Raw genomic sequence first — 12,427 nt, 5'->3', positions numbered from 1 at the left:
TCCGGCTGCATAGATGCAATCAAATGCTTCATCCGCGATCTGCAGCGTCGGACGAACCCTCACATGGCCGGTTTCCGAGACTGACAGGGGCGACCACTCCTGTACCAGCCCAGAATTCGGCCGTTGACCAACACATTTCACCTAAACCTCATTAGCAATACTCCATCAATCAACCAAGGAGACCAACCAAACAATCACACGGCACCACCTCGCCAGACTTCAACCGCACCCCATCATCCCCCTCCACCACCCTCTCCCCAAGCACCACTCTCACCCCCAATACCTCCAACTCCTCCAACACCCTCTCCGTAAACCTCCCTCCATCCCCCCCGGCCCTACCCAACAACCTCTCCCTCGAATGCACCAACGTCACATTCTTCCCGGGATACATCCCCTTCACATCCCCAGCCATTTCCACCCCCGCCGCACCCCCACCAACAACCACCACATCCTTCGCCCTTTGCACCCTCTCCTGCTCCCTCACCAACACCTCCATCCCCTCCTCCCTCCCTCAACCCAACCCTCCCCGGCACCCCACTGCCAGATACTCCTCCCATCCCCAAAACCAAATACTCGTACCCGACCACCCTCCCATCCTCCAACTCCACCCTCCCTCCCCCTACCCCCATATCAGGCAAAACCCTAACCACCCCCCCTAACCCACTCCCAAACCCCCACCCCGCGGGTGCCAAATACCCTCCGTACGGAATAAACGCCTGTCTTTCATACCCCGGCACCACCGAAAACCTCGGAAGTACCCAAGTTAGTTGGAAATGACTATTCTTTTCCACCACAACTACCCGGTACCCGGTGGGTATACGGGCAGATAAACACCTTGCAGCGTGGTATCCAGCGAATGAGGCACCAATCACTAGGATGGTTTTTGATTGTGACATAGGATGGTAAGTCAGTCTTTGGAATTGGCATTGTAGGGCGTGCTGGAAGAGATTTGTGAAGTGGCGGATGGCCAGCCGGACGGTTTTCAAAATGAGATGTATTTCAAATAGCATTTTCCTTTCCTTTCCTTTGTTTTGTTTTTTTTGGGGTTGGTTAGGTTGATTGGAGATTAGTTGGTTCGTGGGTGTTGGTGTAAAATGGTGTATGTTGATCGTAAGAGAAGTAACCGTTGAACAACAACGAAGTAAGACGTAATTCGACTATTCCAATTTCCAAGAAAGTTCATTAAATTCCAGCAAGGGTAGGGAAGGTAAGCAGGTAAGGCATATTTATACCGGGAGGACATGATGGATACTCCGCGGAATCTCCGCCCCGACTTACTTAATTATCAGATCTACATCCGGTTCCGCTCCGATGATCGGGTTCGGTGGTGGATGTCTTCTCCGAGTCCGAGGCCGAGGCCGAGGCCGAGATTGAGATTGAGATTGAGAGTGGGATTGAGATTGAGATTGAGATGGTGTGCTGTAGGAGGATTTATGTGGTGCGGAATTGTTCTGATGGTCAGTGTATGTAGGTTAATTGGTGTGGATGTTTAGGGTACTCTATTTTTGGGGCGCGGAGAGGACTGGGAGTTGGCTTGGGGGATGGTATGATTCCAGTTACGAAAGTGTGGACGCCAAACTGACCTGATGTAGTTAGTTGAAGTGATGTTTGTTCTGGGGGTTTAAGATGATGGGTTAATTTAGATTATACAGTATGTGGAAGCGCATATACCGAGGAATATGATTATCAGGCAATCAGGTACCTGATTTGTGGTAGTTTTAAGTAGGGGGCGTGTTTCATGAAAAATTATGCATCTACATACTAGTATAGAGATAGGGTTACATCTACAGAGACCCAATCTACAGTATTGCAATACCAAAAAGCAAAAATTCATTCACTAGAGCCGTGGTAGAAAACAATCTGCCAACTCGCAACCAGCCAATGTCAAGTGTCCACCTCCGCATTCACCCTACCAGGCTCATTGTTTGTCAGACTCCGTGGAGTAAGACCCGTGCGTAGTACTCAAGCCTCGTCATCGGAGCGTCGGCGGCGGCAGTGACCATAGCGCTGAGAGATTCAGTCATGATGATCCCTAAAGACATGGAATGGTGTGCTTACCTCACCGCTACGCCTGTAGCAATCATGGCAGCGATCGCCACGACGACACTCCCAGTCGTACTGGCAGCGTTCACCGCAGTAGTCGACCTGGTGGTTCAAACAAGGTTAGGTGCAGCCATTAGGGCAGGATGGGACTTACGCCGAGGGTTCCGTCGGTGGCCTTGGTGGATCCGACGTCGTTGGTGTTTTGCTCCGCGGGTGTGGCCATGGCAAGGCCGAGGAGGGTCACGGCGATCAGGCTGAGCTTCATGCTGTGGGATTGGTTTGTTAGTGTTGTTGTGAAGATGGGGAGAAAGGAACGTGCTTGGAAGGTTGGTTGGTTTGGTTTGGGCTGTGCAATGTTGCGATTGATGTTGAGGATGATGTCTTTGATGGCGAGTCAGAAGGCTCTATTTATGTTTTTTTGAAGGCTGTTGTCCAAGGAAGATTGAGATCATGTTAACACATGGTTGACTCGTCGGCATGATTGTCTGTTTTACTGAATCCCAACGGAGACTTCTGCTGCAAGGCTTCAAGTGGAGTAGGTTTCGGAGGGTATACAATATGGCATGGGATGTTCCTCATAGCCGATGCTACCATCGTGGGTTCTATCGTGGTTGGTTCAGGAACCGCTCCGCCAAGTAGCACAGGTTCGATGCCGTCGGTCCAAAGTACGGGGTTGTTACACTTCCCCGGCCTCCATCCCGGATATAAGGTTTGTACCACCTGCGGAGGAAACATTAGTTTGTCCACTTTATGATGTTCGGTGGTCGGATGACAGCTGTAGGGTTGCATCTGATTGATGATTGACTCGGCCACCCCGATTGACGAGTAGTTCAAACGAACGATCTACCGTGGCGAATTTCACTCCGCTAGGTGATACAGATCCAAATGTTGGTCAGAGCTGTAGCAGATGAACTACTCGGTGTTTGGCAGGTCGCGACAGTAAGGTCGCACGACTTTGCGCTTATTCTGGCTCGGCAAGCCATACGCTTCAATCGAATTGCCAAGATGTAAGCTTATTATGAGGTCTATCGTCCATGACTTGTCTTCTGACAGCGACCTGCCCAACCTCTGGACACGGCAAGACTCGGTGAATAAACACATCGAGGTATGGTGATTGGAAAGCATGAGATCCAATGAATTGTCTTATTGCTGTCATTAATCCTTCCGAAGGCACTGACTTATGGGCTGATGGATGCCACAGAAGCCTTCGCCCTATCAAATAGAGTTGAAGTCTGCAAGGTCGATATGGGATCGACGATCCGAACACGAAGCGAGGCGGTTCCAAGAAGGAGTGACGGCCAACAAAGCTGTCAACTGACTTGGTGAATGCCTGATCGCACGCATGACCGTGTCAATATCCAGTTGCCTTGCACATGCGCCGGTTGCATCCAGAGTGAATGCTCCGAGCCGAGATGAGTGGAGAAATGCAATGAAAGATTGGTCTTCGACGGAACGTAACTTCAAGCTTGGAAAAGGAGATTAGACCACGGTTTATTGGATTATCTTTGCAAGCTATCCAATCGAGCAGCATCAGCATCGTATCCAGACCCAGCAGTTTTGGGATTTGTGAGCAAAGTCATTCGAGGCATAACGCTTACCTACACGCCCGCATTACCGAGCCGATCTTTTCAGAGAAACCCAGATGAGGATGCTGGTTGACATGAAGCATGTTCCGCAGGCCATCATGTCTATACAGAGAGAGGAATTGGAGTGGCTTCTGCAGGAGTGAACCACCTACCCTACCAGGCAAGCCATTTGTCACTCTTTCCTTTTTCCTACCTCACTGACTGTCGCCAATGTCTTCCAGTATAAAGAAACTGGATAACATGAGTAATGAACATGCTTAATCATCCGATCCAGGGTTACGTCGGCTTCAACGTCGGAACTTCAGCCATCCACTTGCCGAGTCGGCACAGATCAATGATCCAGACAATGCCCCACAGCCAGATAGTGGCCATCGTTTCGATCTACTGGGCAGAAACACCTTGCCGCAGCTCTGGCTCAATCCTGCGGGAATTCCGACCGCGAACGGAGATTCACTTCCTGTATGACGCCTTTTGACGTCGGCAAACGGAGATATCCGTGGGATCCTCAAGATGATGCCTCGCCAATTTACCGAGCTAGATGGAGGAAGCTCAGAGACACATCAAGCACGCAATCAATTCAGTGAATTTCAAGAGAAATAATGACTGCTTTGACACGTCTCCAGCCACTGCCAGTGGCATCACCTCGTCCGTATGCATTAAGCAAGCCAGTAACCAGGCCCCTGCCTATCACCTTGGACTATACCCTGCACGATCTATATGTTTTGGACAACGACGATGGCCCTCACAACATCATCCTAGCCTATGATCACCCTTGCAAGTTCCCTCGAGACCAGATTAGCACATCGTCGACGGTACAATTTCTCTACGCAGGCAATTTTCCAGGGGCGGATGCAGAGGAGGAGTTCCCTAATATATCGAAGCGCGGCGTTGCTCAGCGATATTCTTTCGTGGCCGGTCGTGCATCGGTTATCATGGTCGATCTGAGCGGCAGTGGAGGGGATGACCTCGCCGCTATCGTGCACACTTCAAAAGAAGATATATTGGCTGTCTACAACCAGCTTTGTCCCGATCAGCGACCTAACGTGCAGTTCATCCGGAATGTACACGATATCCAGCTCGACCCAGATTCGCGCGCAGCCGTGGTCATACCACAGGACCATCTATGCCATTTCAATCAATTATTAGATCCAAAAGTGCACTATGAGATTCTTTCGAAGCGCTGGCTCGCCCTGTGCGGTCTGCCTACACCGAAGTCTAGGGTCATCGACCCACTCCCGATGGAGACCCGGGCTGGACGGGATGTAGAGATCAAACGGATGCTGCACGCTGTTCAAATACAAGCCCTCCCATTTGTGGTTAAAGTGTCAATTGCTACCTCTGGTCGGGGGACATATGTCGTCTACAGTGAGTCGGAGAGAAGAAGTACCTCCAACGAGCTCCGCAGCCTCCTAGAAGACATCCTTGATAAGGTTCATGAACAGAATGAGGGACTATACCCGGCCAGCTTCGTGATCCAAGAGCTAGTGCCCGGCGAAGCCCATGGGGTGACATTCTTCGTGACCAAAAAGGGACGAGTTGTCTATCTGGCAACATGTCAACAGCGTTTCGACGAGGATGGCTACTGGCACGGCGCACACGTTTCGTACCTTTTGGAGCCGGCCTTTCAACATCGGTACCGGAATACCCTCGAAATACTGGCCAAGGAATTACACAAGAAGGGGTACTACGGGCCTGCTGGAGCAGATATCATGACGGATAAAAATGGGAAGCAGGTGATTGTGGATGTCAATCCGCGTGTCACTGGGTCATATCAGTTAGGCCTGCTGAAGACCCATTTCATGCAGCGTGGGCTCTTCGAGGCGGCTGTTCTGACGCCGTTGACCATGCGATGCACGCGGGGTACATTCGAGGGACAGTTTGCGAGAGAGATCATGGAGGGCAGGATGATCATCAATTCCTGGGTACATGATTCCAAAAGAGAGTTCAGCTATGCTGCTGTGACGGTGGGTGGGGAGGACACTGTCCAGCTGGGTCGGTTGGTTCGGATAATGGAGACATTTGTCAACACGGGGGAGTATTCAGTAGGTGCTGGACTATGACTGTATAAGAAAGTGTTATGTTGCTTTTCATGGGATGAGTCTAATGTAACAAGTAACAGTCTATATACTTTTCTAAACCAATTCACCTATCTAAAACATCCCACAACAAGACCACCATCCCAACCCACGACGTCCCTCTCCACCACCCCACCCCTTTTCATTCCACTCCTCACCCTCATAACCCTCACTCGCATCCGGATCATCTCTATACCTCCCTTCCCCTCCCCCTTGCCTTCGAACTGACGCCTGAATCCCCTTAATCCACTGCACCTCCAACTCAAACGCCCCCTCCTGCTCCCCAAAGAAACTATCACCCGTCAGCACACCCCTGACCCCCTCAAATAACAAAGACAAAAAAAAAAAAAAAAAGGAAACCACTCACCTCCGAACCATAATCCCCACCCTCCTCACCCCACTCAAATCCAACTTCCTCGCCCCCTCGACCTCCCTCCCGCGATACGTCGGTTTAAAATCCTCCCACGCAACCCTAACAACCCCTCCCTCATAATCCTTCACCCGGAAATCCACCTCCCAGACTAATCCGCTTCGTTCCCGACCATCTGGCCGTTTCTCCAAAAGTTCGTCTTTGAGTGTCAGGGTGTAGGTTTTCTCGTCGCTGTGCGGGATGGAGAGTTCGAGGCCCGTGTAGGGGGTTAGATCCCAGGTTGTGGTTGTGGTGGTGGTGCGTTGAGAGGCGAAGCCGGCCCCGCCGAGGGTGGTTATGTCCAGGGTGCCGTGGAAGGTTGCTGTGTTGGGGGCGGGGTTGATGTGCAGGGAGGAGTGGGAGGCGCCGCCGCGGACGCGGTCGTCGGTTGAGGTCCAGTTTGTGGAGGACCAGGGGCTGGACCGGGGGTTTTGGTTAGATGGGGTGGTGGGGGGGGGTGGTGGATGGGCTTACTGGGGACCTCCGAAGAGGTAGGGGGTTGGTTGAGGGGTGTATATCATTGATGGTGACATTTTGTGTATTTGTGTGTGTGTGTGAGGTAAAAGAGGAAGAGAATTGGAAACTGTGGTGTTGGGTGGGAATTGATGAGATGGCTGGATCGATCGATCGACGGGTTGCGGATGCGATGACGTCGTGGGAAGAATGTTGGTGCCGCTCTTGATCGGTGGAGCTGGGCTTGTGAATGAGTGCTCTGGTGGGTTCTACTGGTCTCCACTGGCTGACTACGGGGGAAAGCTGTCAGTGCATCCGTGGTACTGCAGGGGCCCAGTTGCGAGGGGGTCAGAAATTAATGCGGGAGGGTTAGAAAACTCCTGACACTTGATGAGCTCAATCATGTGAAAAGATGATCCAGTGTCAGGAATTCTCTGAACCTAGCCGAGCAGTTTTTCCATCACCGGTCTGACACCCTCGCACTAATTTCTGACACCCTCGCACTAATTTCTGACCCCCTCGCAGCTGTATCCCCTGGAGGCTGGTACTTCGTTTAAGCTCTGATGTGCTGCTGAAACTTGATCTACGATCTGCGATCTGCGATGCGATGCGATCTGGGGTTGGGCCTAGACCGTGTTTCGGGGGCTTTATGTTGTATGTCTGTTGCAGAGATCTTCAATTTGGGGTTGAGATGCAATTGTGTTTGGTCATTGTTTACTGTGGTTTAAGACATGTACACAGTACTTTTTGTTTTCTTTTTTCTTTGTTTTATTGCTTTCCATTTCTGTCTCTGTGTCGGTTCTAGATGGGAGCTGTCGCGTGATTCGCGTGCCCTGCACAAGATGAATATTCAGCTAAGCTTATGCGAACAACCGTTTCAACAATATCCTACATTACATCTTACCCTATGATCTGAGCCTCGATCTTAGAACGTGCATAGATTCCTCAATTAATAACTGAAAAAAAGACGCCATCACCAACTACGCCCAGAGGGGCTGCTAGACTGAATCATCCCCTCGGGCGCAAACCCTCACCAAAATGCCCCCAGGCAGGATAACGTCTTCCTGACGCAACAATTATCCAAGATCCAAGATACAGGAATCGGATGTCAAGGCTATAAGCTTATCCGGCGGAACACATCCCTCTCCCGACGGATGGTTAATTTTGACGTCACCTGGCCACATCCATCTTAACTTATATTACCATTGAACCTGTCCTCATTAATTCACACTCCCACTAGAACATCAATCTATCGTACTAAACCAACCATACCAACCAAGTAAACAAAATGGCCGCCTACGCCGGAGGACTTACCAACGGTCGCCCGTCAGCTGTGCGGTATGTATCATCACCTCTTACACTTTTTGTACTTCTTGTGCATCTACTGATAATGATAATGATAACAATAGATCCCGCAACATTGCCCTCTTTAGCATCGTCGGGATGATCACCGGCGGATGGATGCTCTTCCGTGCCCAATCTCCCAATAAGGAAGACAAGCTATATTCGCAAAAAGACCTCCAGACGATGGTTGGAGGCCAGACGGGAGAGAATCGAGTTGGTCGTGCTCCGAGTCATCAGAATAGGGATTGAATTTATCCATTTGAGGGGGTGTATAATGAGGGTTGAATGGTGTATAGGGTGGGTATGAGTGGCGTATGGTGTTCATTCTTCTTCTGATATATTAAGTATTATGGACTTTTGTATAGTAATCACAGTATCAAATACACACGTCCATCATACAGACCATATCAATGCCAATACTACCGACGCTACCCCCTCTATAACCCTCATAATCTCAGGCAACACTCCTCTTTAAACCTATCAAGTTATCCTCCATATGCAACCCCTCACCCCTAAATATATCCCCAACCACCATAACAGCACCTCCCAATACCCAACCCATACTTTCCATGCTCAGCAACAAACTGCACCTCCTCCACCGCATCAAAATACTCATCATCCCATTACAGACAATGATGCAACCGTACAACAGTGATGGGTTCTCGCTGGCCGTGTTATGTCCAATGCTCAGGGTCTAAATCCGTACAGGTGAGCGGGTACACTAACCTATTACGGCTATCGATGCACTGAATGCGGTTGGCCTGATTGGGATATTGTCTGCTTGGCATCTAAGAATCAGTGAAGAATGATCTGTTTTGATAGTCACCGAGGTTGGTGGAGATTTCAGTGGCGTCAGGTACTCTTATAGAATTAGTTCATGTTTTTTGTAGACGAAGAATTGGGGTCAGTTAGTTAATAGGGTAGAAAGTGGTTGAACTGTAATGTAAATGAGGAATATGTCTATGAGGAACATTAACTAACTAACGTATTCCACAAGCGAGTCGGCACCACAAGCGAGCCGGCACCCCCGCTCCAATTTCTGCCCGCGGGCCAAATACTAAAGGCTTTATCAACAAAATAATTGCATTTCTATATAAAAACTAATTAGGAACTCAAGTAGGACATTGTAGCCGTCTATATCCTAGAATATGACAATTACTGCAGCGTGGTGGCGCTCGTACGCGTGGCTCAACTGCAGAAAGTGCAGGATCTATAGGAAGCGTATTTTGAGCTTCATCAACCTCATTCTCGCGCTGAAATCGCTCTAGGCCTTCTTTAATAGCTGATCCCTCTGTAATAGCTAGCTGTCTAGTAGAGCGTTTCTTTTTTTGAAGCTTCTTTTCATGAGAAGCGCGTAATTTGCGGATTTCTTCGCGTGCAAGAATAAGCTCATTAAGATGTAATTCATGACCTTTAATAAGCTTATCAAATCGTATCTCTAGCGAAGATGAAGGGCTCTGCGTACGCGCTTTAAGCAGCTTCTTTGCTGTAGATGCCTGCTTGTCAAGCTGCCTAGTTGTATAAGGCGTTTTTGGCGCTGAATTAGTTGACCGGCTGCCTGGTGGTGTAGGGGTCTTTAGTTGAATATTCAGCTGACTGAGTACCCTATCTGGATTGAATGGAACTAGGCCAGCGCCTGCGAAGCTATTTCGAATAGTATCTGCTTGAAAAGCGCGTTCACGAGCTTGTGGAAAGGCCTCTAAGAAATCAAGTTTGTCGATATGATTGATTCCTGAACGTGCCTGTTCCTCTACTAAGCTGCCGTATGCTCGCTTTAGAGGTGCAAAGCAACCCACATCCAAAGGTTGAAGTTTGTGAGAAGAATGAGCTGGCATGCAGATAGGAATGATATTATTCTCACTGCATATCTGATCGAATTGAGGCGTAAGATGGCTGCCATGGCCGTCAAGAATAAGAAGACGATATCTTCCAGTTGTACAGCTAGTAGTAGTAGGAATGAAGAGATTTTGAAGCCAGCGAAGGCCTATCTCATCTGTAGTCCATCCATTAGGACTAACCTCAATCCTACTATCGCGTGGGAGTTTGATATCTTGATACCAACCCTCTATATGGACCTTGCCTTTAAAGATCACACATGGAGGAAGCGCCCAACCGGTAGAGTTAATACACTCAATCGAAGTAACCCATTCTCGATTACCTGGCTGTACAAGAGAGGCCTTTCCATAGTAGTCAGCTCTAGTAACTACTTGAGCAGTAGCTACTAAGCCTATAGCGAAGCCAGTCTCATCAAAATTGTAGATATCTTCCTGTGCAATCCCATGTTGCATTATAATGATTTGTACGCGATCAAACCACTCTCTGATAATCTTGGGGTCTTCACATTTAGCGCGCCGATAATCATAGCGTCGAGTATAGCGAGTTTTCAAGCAATCTTGTCGTTTAATGAAGTTAAAGACCCAGTTCTCTCCGACTGATTGAACTGGGGTAGTACCGCGCGCAGCAAGAAGAATATTAGCCATTTCTCGTATATGAGATGGTTGGGGAGGCGCTCCACGTTGATCTAGCGATAGAATCCATTGTAGAAGCGATTCCTCTTCATTTTGAGTCATTTTATGACTATTGGCACGTGTTTCTGAGCGATTTGTTTTTCCGCGTAGTCGATCTTGTAGAGTAGAACGAGGCACATTATAATGACGTGCAGCTTTAGCAATTTGGGTAATTTGTTTATTTTCTATAGCAGAGATTGCTAATAAAATTCTCCCCTCCTGCTCGGCTGAATTTCTTGATTTTTGACGCGCTTTTGGAGGCATGGTTGGTGGTTGAATTGAGTGAGGTTTTTGATCGCGGTGAAAACGCGTTGGGGTGCCGACTCGCTTGTGGTGCCGACTCGCTTGTGGAATACGTTAGAGAACGGAGTGCTGAATCAGCTGTTTCATTCTCACTCAGAGCAAGGGGATTAGTAACTATCTTTAGGTTCAGAGCATCGAAATAACGGTCTCTCTCCCCGCTGCTTCCGCCACGCATTGGTCGATTGAAACAACTCCCAGCAATCTTGCATCGCCCAGCCCCACAACTGCACAAAGGTTTCTGTCACCTCCCACCCCTCTGGATCCCAGGGGTCCTTCCAAACAATCACCCCGGTCTCTCCAATCCCGCTGTTCCGTCCATTTCCAGCCTGAGATCTCCGATGGCCGCACATGTCGTAACATAGTTGAGTGTCATCCATTACGCTTTCCACCAGGATGAGATTATCTCGCATCTTGGGAATTGGAATCAGGTCTAACCATGGATGATGAGGTATAGTGCGTTGAATCAGAGTGGGCTGCAATGCTGGTGGTAGGAAATCTTCCCGGTTCTGTGTCGCCGCGCATCGTGGTCCATTTGTACTAAACATAGACAGGACGTCATCATCTCTCATGTCGATGGCCCGATAGCCCAGAACGTCCAAGTTGGTGTCTAAAGCTCGTAGAATATTCAACCGAGTGACTGGCAGGAGCAAATCAGCCCGTGGCGAGCCGGTTGCAAACTCGAGGTGTATCATTGCTTCCAGTTGTTGCATGACACGTCGGGTCTTTGGGGCAAGAGGCCCCAGGATGGGGAGTTCTTCCAGGGACTTGAAATCGACAGCTGCGGGAACCAATGCTGTGGTGGATCGATCGGCTGGCTGCGAGGCATTCGGCAGACCTTTGGCTAAATGCTGACGGCGTCCTATTATCTGTTAGCTAGACCCCAAGGTTCGCGATGTCCACTAACTTCGGGCCCTCTGATTGAGCCGGTTCTGCAGTTTTCGCCTCTCCTTCGGGTCCGTGACGCCGATCCACACGTCCTCTAGACCGATTTTGATCTTTTCTGGTGGAGATGCGGAGTCATCGACGCCACGGGGTGCAATTCGATCTCTTTCATGGCTATTCATCGAATGTCACACTGGCTGACAGTTGCAGGATGCTAATGATGCGTTGAGGGGCGGCGCCAAGTTATGAGGGTGATTGCCCCCGCCGTTATCCCCGATCTTATTTCCGGTGTCATCCATGGTCGTCACCTCGGCACGCTCCGCTGCCGACTCATATACCGATCAAATAGCTTCGCGGCGAGATAACGTCCACACCATTGAGAAACTCATTGCAGACCAGCTTGCTTTTATATCACGTTCATACCAGTAGGCCAAAACGATATACCGCTGGCAGCTGGAGAACAGACAGAACGAAGACTGTATCCCAACATCTTATCAATGGATCGCATTTGATGAATCGTGGTTCTATCGTTTTCAGCCATCAGTGGCGTCGCTCAACTTTCAATGACACTCATCGCATTACCCTGGAGAACGCCTGGGATGGTATTCAGGACAACAGAGCTCTACTTCTGTCCAGCGATACTGTGATTCATCAACAGGTGTAGCATCCGCCTCTGACCTTGCCAGACGTGGATATCGATCCATAGCTGAGGGCAAATGTGCAGCGCCAATCTCAGCAAGCTCCTTTGCGTTATCACATCAGGTCTCGCGATAAAATTATATCTCCGGCCCATGTCGGAGGGCTCTTTTCAGAGATCACAAACGT

At 49.4% G+C, this 12,427-nt stretch overlaps 7 protein-coding genes across 7 annotated transcripts; 3 read left to right on the top strand and 4 right to left on the bottom strand.

The window, feature by feature from the left end:
• BO94DRAFT_479114 (FAD/NAD(P)-binding domain-containing protein) lies at nucleotides 1–1,010 on the bottom strand (the record flags this gene model as incomplete). Its single annotated transcript, XM_025608734.1, has 3 exons — nucleotides 1–141; nucleotides 188–394; nucleotides 567–1,010. Coding segments are annotated over 3 exons (792 nt in total), but the record flags the coding sequence as incomplete, so codon positions are not given.
• A 60-nt stretch (nucleotides 1,011–1,070) lies between these two features.
• Nucleotides 1,071–1,550, top strand: BO94DRAFT_540546 (uncharacterized protein). Its single transcript, XM_025612938.1, has one exon. It carries the CDS (start codon nucleotides 1,242–1,244, stop codon nucleotides 1,491–1,493), a length of 252 nt encoding a protein of 83 aa, XP_025461858.1. The 5' UTR covers nucleotides 1,071–1,241; the 3' UTR covers nucleotides 1,494–1,550.
• Nucleotides 1,551–1,962: 412 nt separating this feature from the next.
• On the bottom strand, nucleotides 1,963–2,308 carry BO94DRAFT_479219 (uncharacterized protein; the record flags this gene model as incomplete). The annotated part of the gene is made up of 3 exons (XM_025608737.1): nucleotides 1,963–2,007; nucleotides 2,059–2,145; nucleotides 2,198–2,308. 3 exons carry the CDS (start codon nucleotides 2,306–2,308, stop codon nucleotides 1,963–1,965), a joined length of 243 nt encoding a protein of 80 aa, XP_025461857.1.
• Nucleotides 2,309–4,228: 1,920 nt separating this feature from the next.
• BO94DRAFT_612366 (putative solid-state culture specific protein) lies at nucleotides 4,229–6,081 on the top strand (the record flags this gene model as incomplete). The annotated part of the gene is made up of 1 exon (XM_025616671.1): nucleotides 4,229–6,081. One exon carries the CDS (start codon nucleotides 4,229–4,231, stop codon nucleotides 5,687–5,689), a length of 1,461 nt encoding a protein of 486 aa, XP_025461856.1. The 3' UTR covers nucleotides 5,690–6,081.
• On the bottom strand, nucleotides 5,697–6,876 carry BO94DRAFT_528471 (CIA30 family protein). Its single transcript, XM_025610422.1, has 3 exons — nucleotides 6,588–6,876; nucleotides 6,072–6,530; nucleotides 5,697–5,996 (listed from the first exon to the last, which is right to left on the bottom strand). The coding sequence occupies exons 1-3, from the start codon at nucleotides 6,644–6,646 to the stop codon at nucleotides 5,780–5,782; spliced, it is 735 nt and encodes a 244-aa protein (XP_025461855.1). The 5' UTR covers nucleotides 6,647–6,876; the 3' UTR covers nucleotides 5,697–5,779.
• A 932-nt stretch (nucleotides 6,877–7,808) lies between these two features.
• BO94DRAFT_528469 (uncharacterized protein) lies at nucleotides 7,809–8,296 on the top strand. The gene is made up of 2 exons (XM_025610421.1): nucleotides 7,809–7,904; nucleotides 7,976–8,296. Exons 1-2 carry the CDS (start codon nucleotides 7,855–7,857, stop codon nucleotides 8,157–8,159), a joined length of 234 nt encoding a protein of 77 aa, XP_025461854.1. The 5' UTR covers nucleotides 7,809–7,854; the 3' UTR covers nucleotides 8,160–8,296.
• A 2,531-nt stretch (nucleotides 8,297–10,827) lies between these two features.
• Nucleotides 10,828–11,430, bottom strand: BO94DRAFT_479100 (DUF3425 domain-containing protein; the record flags this gene model as incomplete). Its single annotated transcript, XM_025608733.1, has 1 exon — nucleotides 10,828–11,430. The coding sequence occupies one exon, from the start codon at nucleotides 11,428–11,430 to the stop codon at nucleotides 10,828–10,830; it is 603 nt and encodes a 200-aa protein (XP_025461853.1).
• Between the last annotated feature and the right edge of the window lie 997 nt (nucleotides 11,431–12,427).

Source organism: Aspergillus sclerotioniger, assembly GCF_003184525.1.
Source record: "Aspergillus sclerotioniger CBS 115572 chromosome Unknown BO94scaffold_49, whole genome shotgun sequence".
NCBI classification, from domain to species: Eukaryota; Fungi; Ascomycota; class Eurotiomycetes; order Eurotiales; family Aspergillaceae; genus Aspergillus; species Aspergillus sclerotioniger.
The sequence above is the reverse complement of the archived record's forward strand: the minus strand, read 5'-3'. Positions and strand labels throughout refer to the sequence as shown.

Excerpts from the sequence above, each read along its gene's own strand:
- BO94DRAFT_540546 (XM_025612938.1), top strand. The coding sequence starts at position 1,242 with ATGATGGATACTCCGCGGAATCTCCGCCCCGACTTACTTAATTATCAG.
- BO94DRAFT_528471 (XM_025610422.1), bottom strand. The coding sequence starts at position 6,646 with ATGTCACCATCAATGATATACACCCCTCAACCAACCCCCTACCTCTTC. Across the intron at positions 6,531-6,587 it reads TACCTCTTCGGAGGTCCCCA|CCCCTGGTCCTCCACAAACT; the intron begins GTAAGCCCATCC and ends CCCCCGGTCCAG. Across the intron at positions 5,997-6,071 it reads GTGGGGATTATGGTTCGGAG|TTTCTTTGGGGAGCAGGAGG; the intron begins GTGAGTGGTTTC and ends GACGGGTGATAG.
- BO94DRAFT_528469 (XM_025610421.1), top strand. The coding sequence starts at position 7,855 with ATGGCCGCCTACGCCGGAGGACTTACCAACGGTCGCCCGTCAGCTGTG. Across the intron at positions 7,905-7,975 it reads GGTCGCCCGTCAGCTGTGCG|ATCCCGCAACATTGCCCTCT; the intron begins GTATGTATCATC and ends TGATAACAATAG.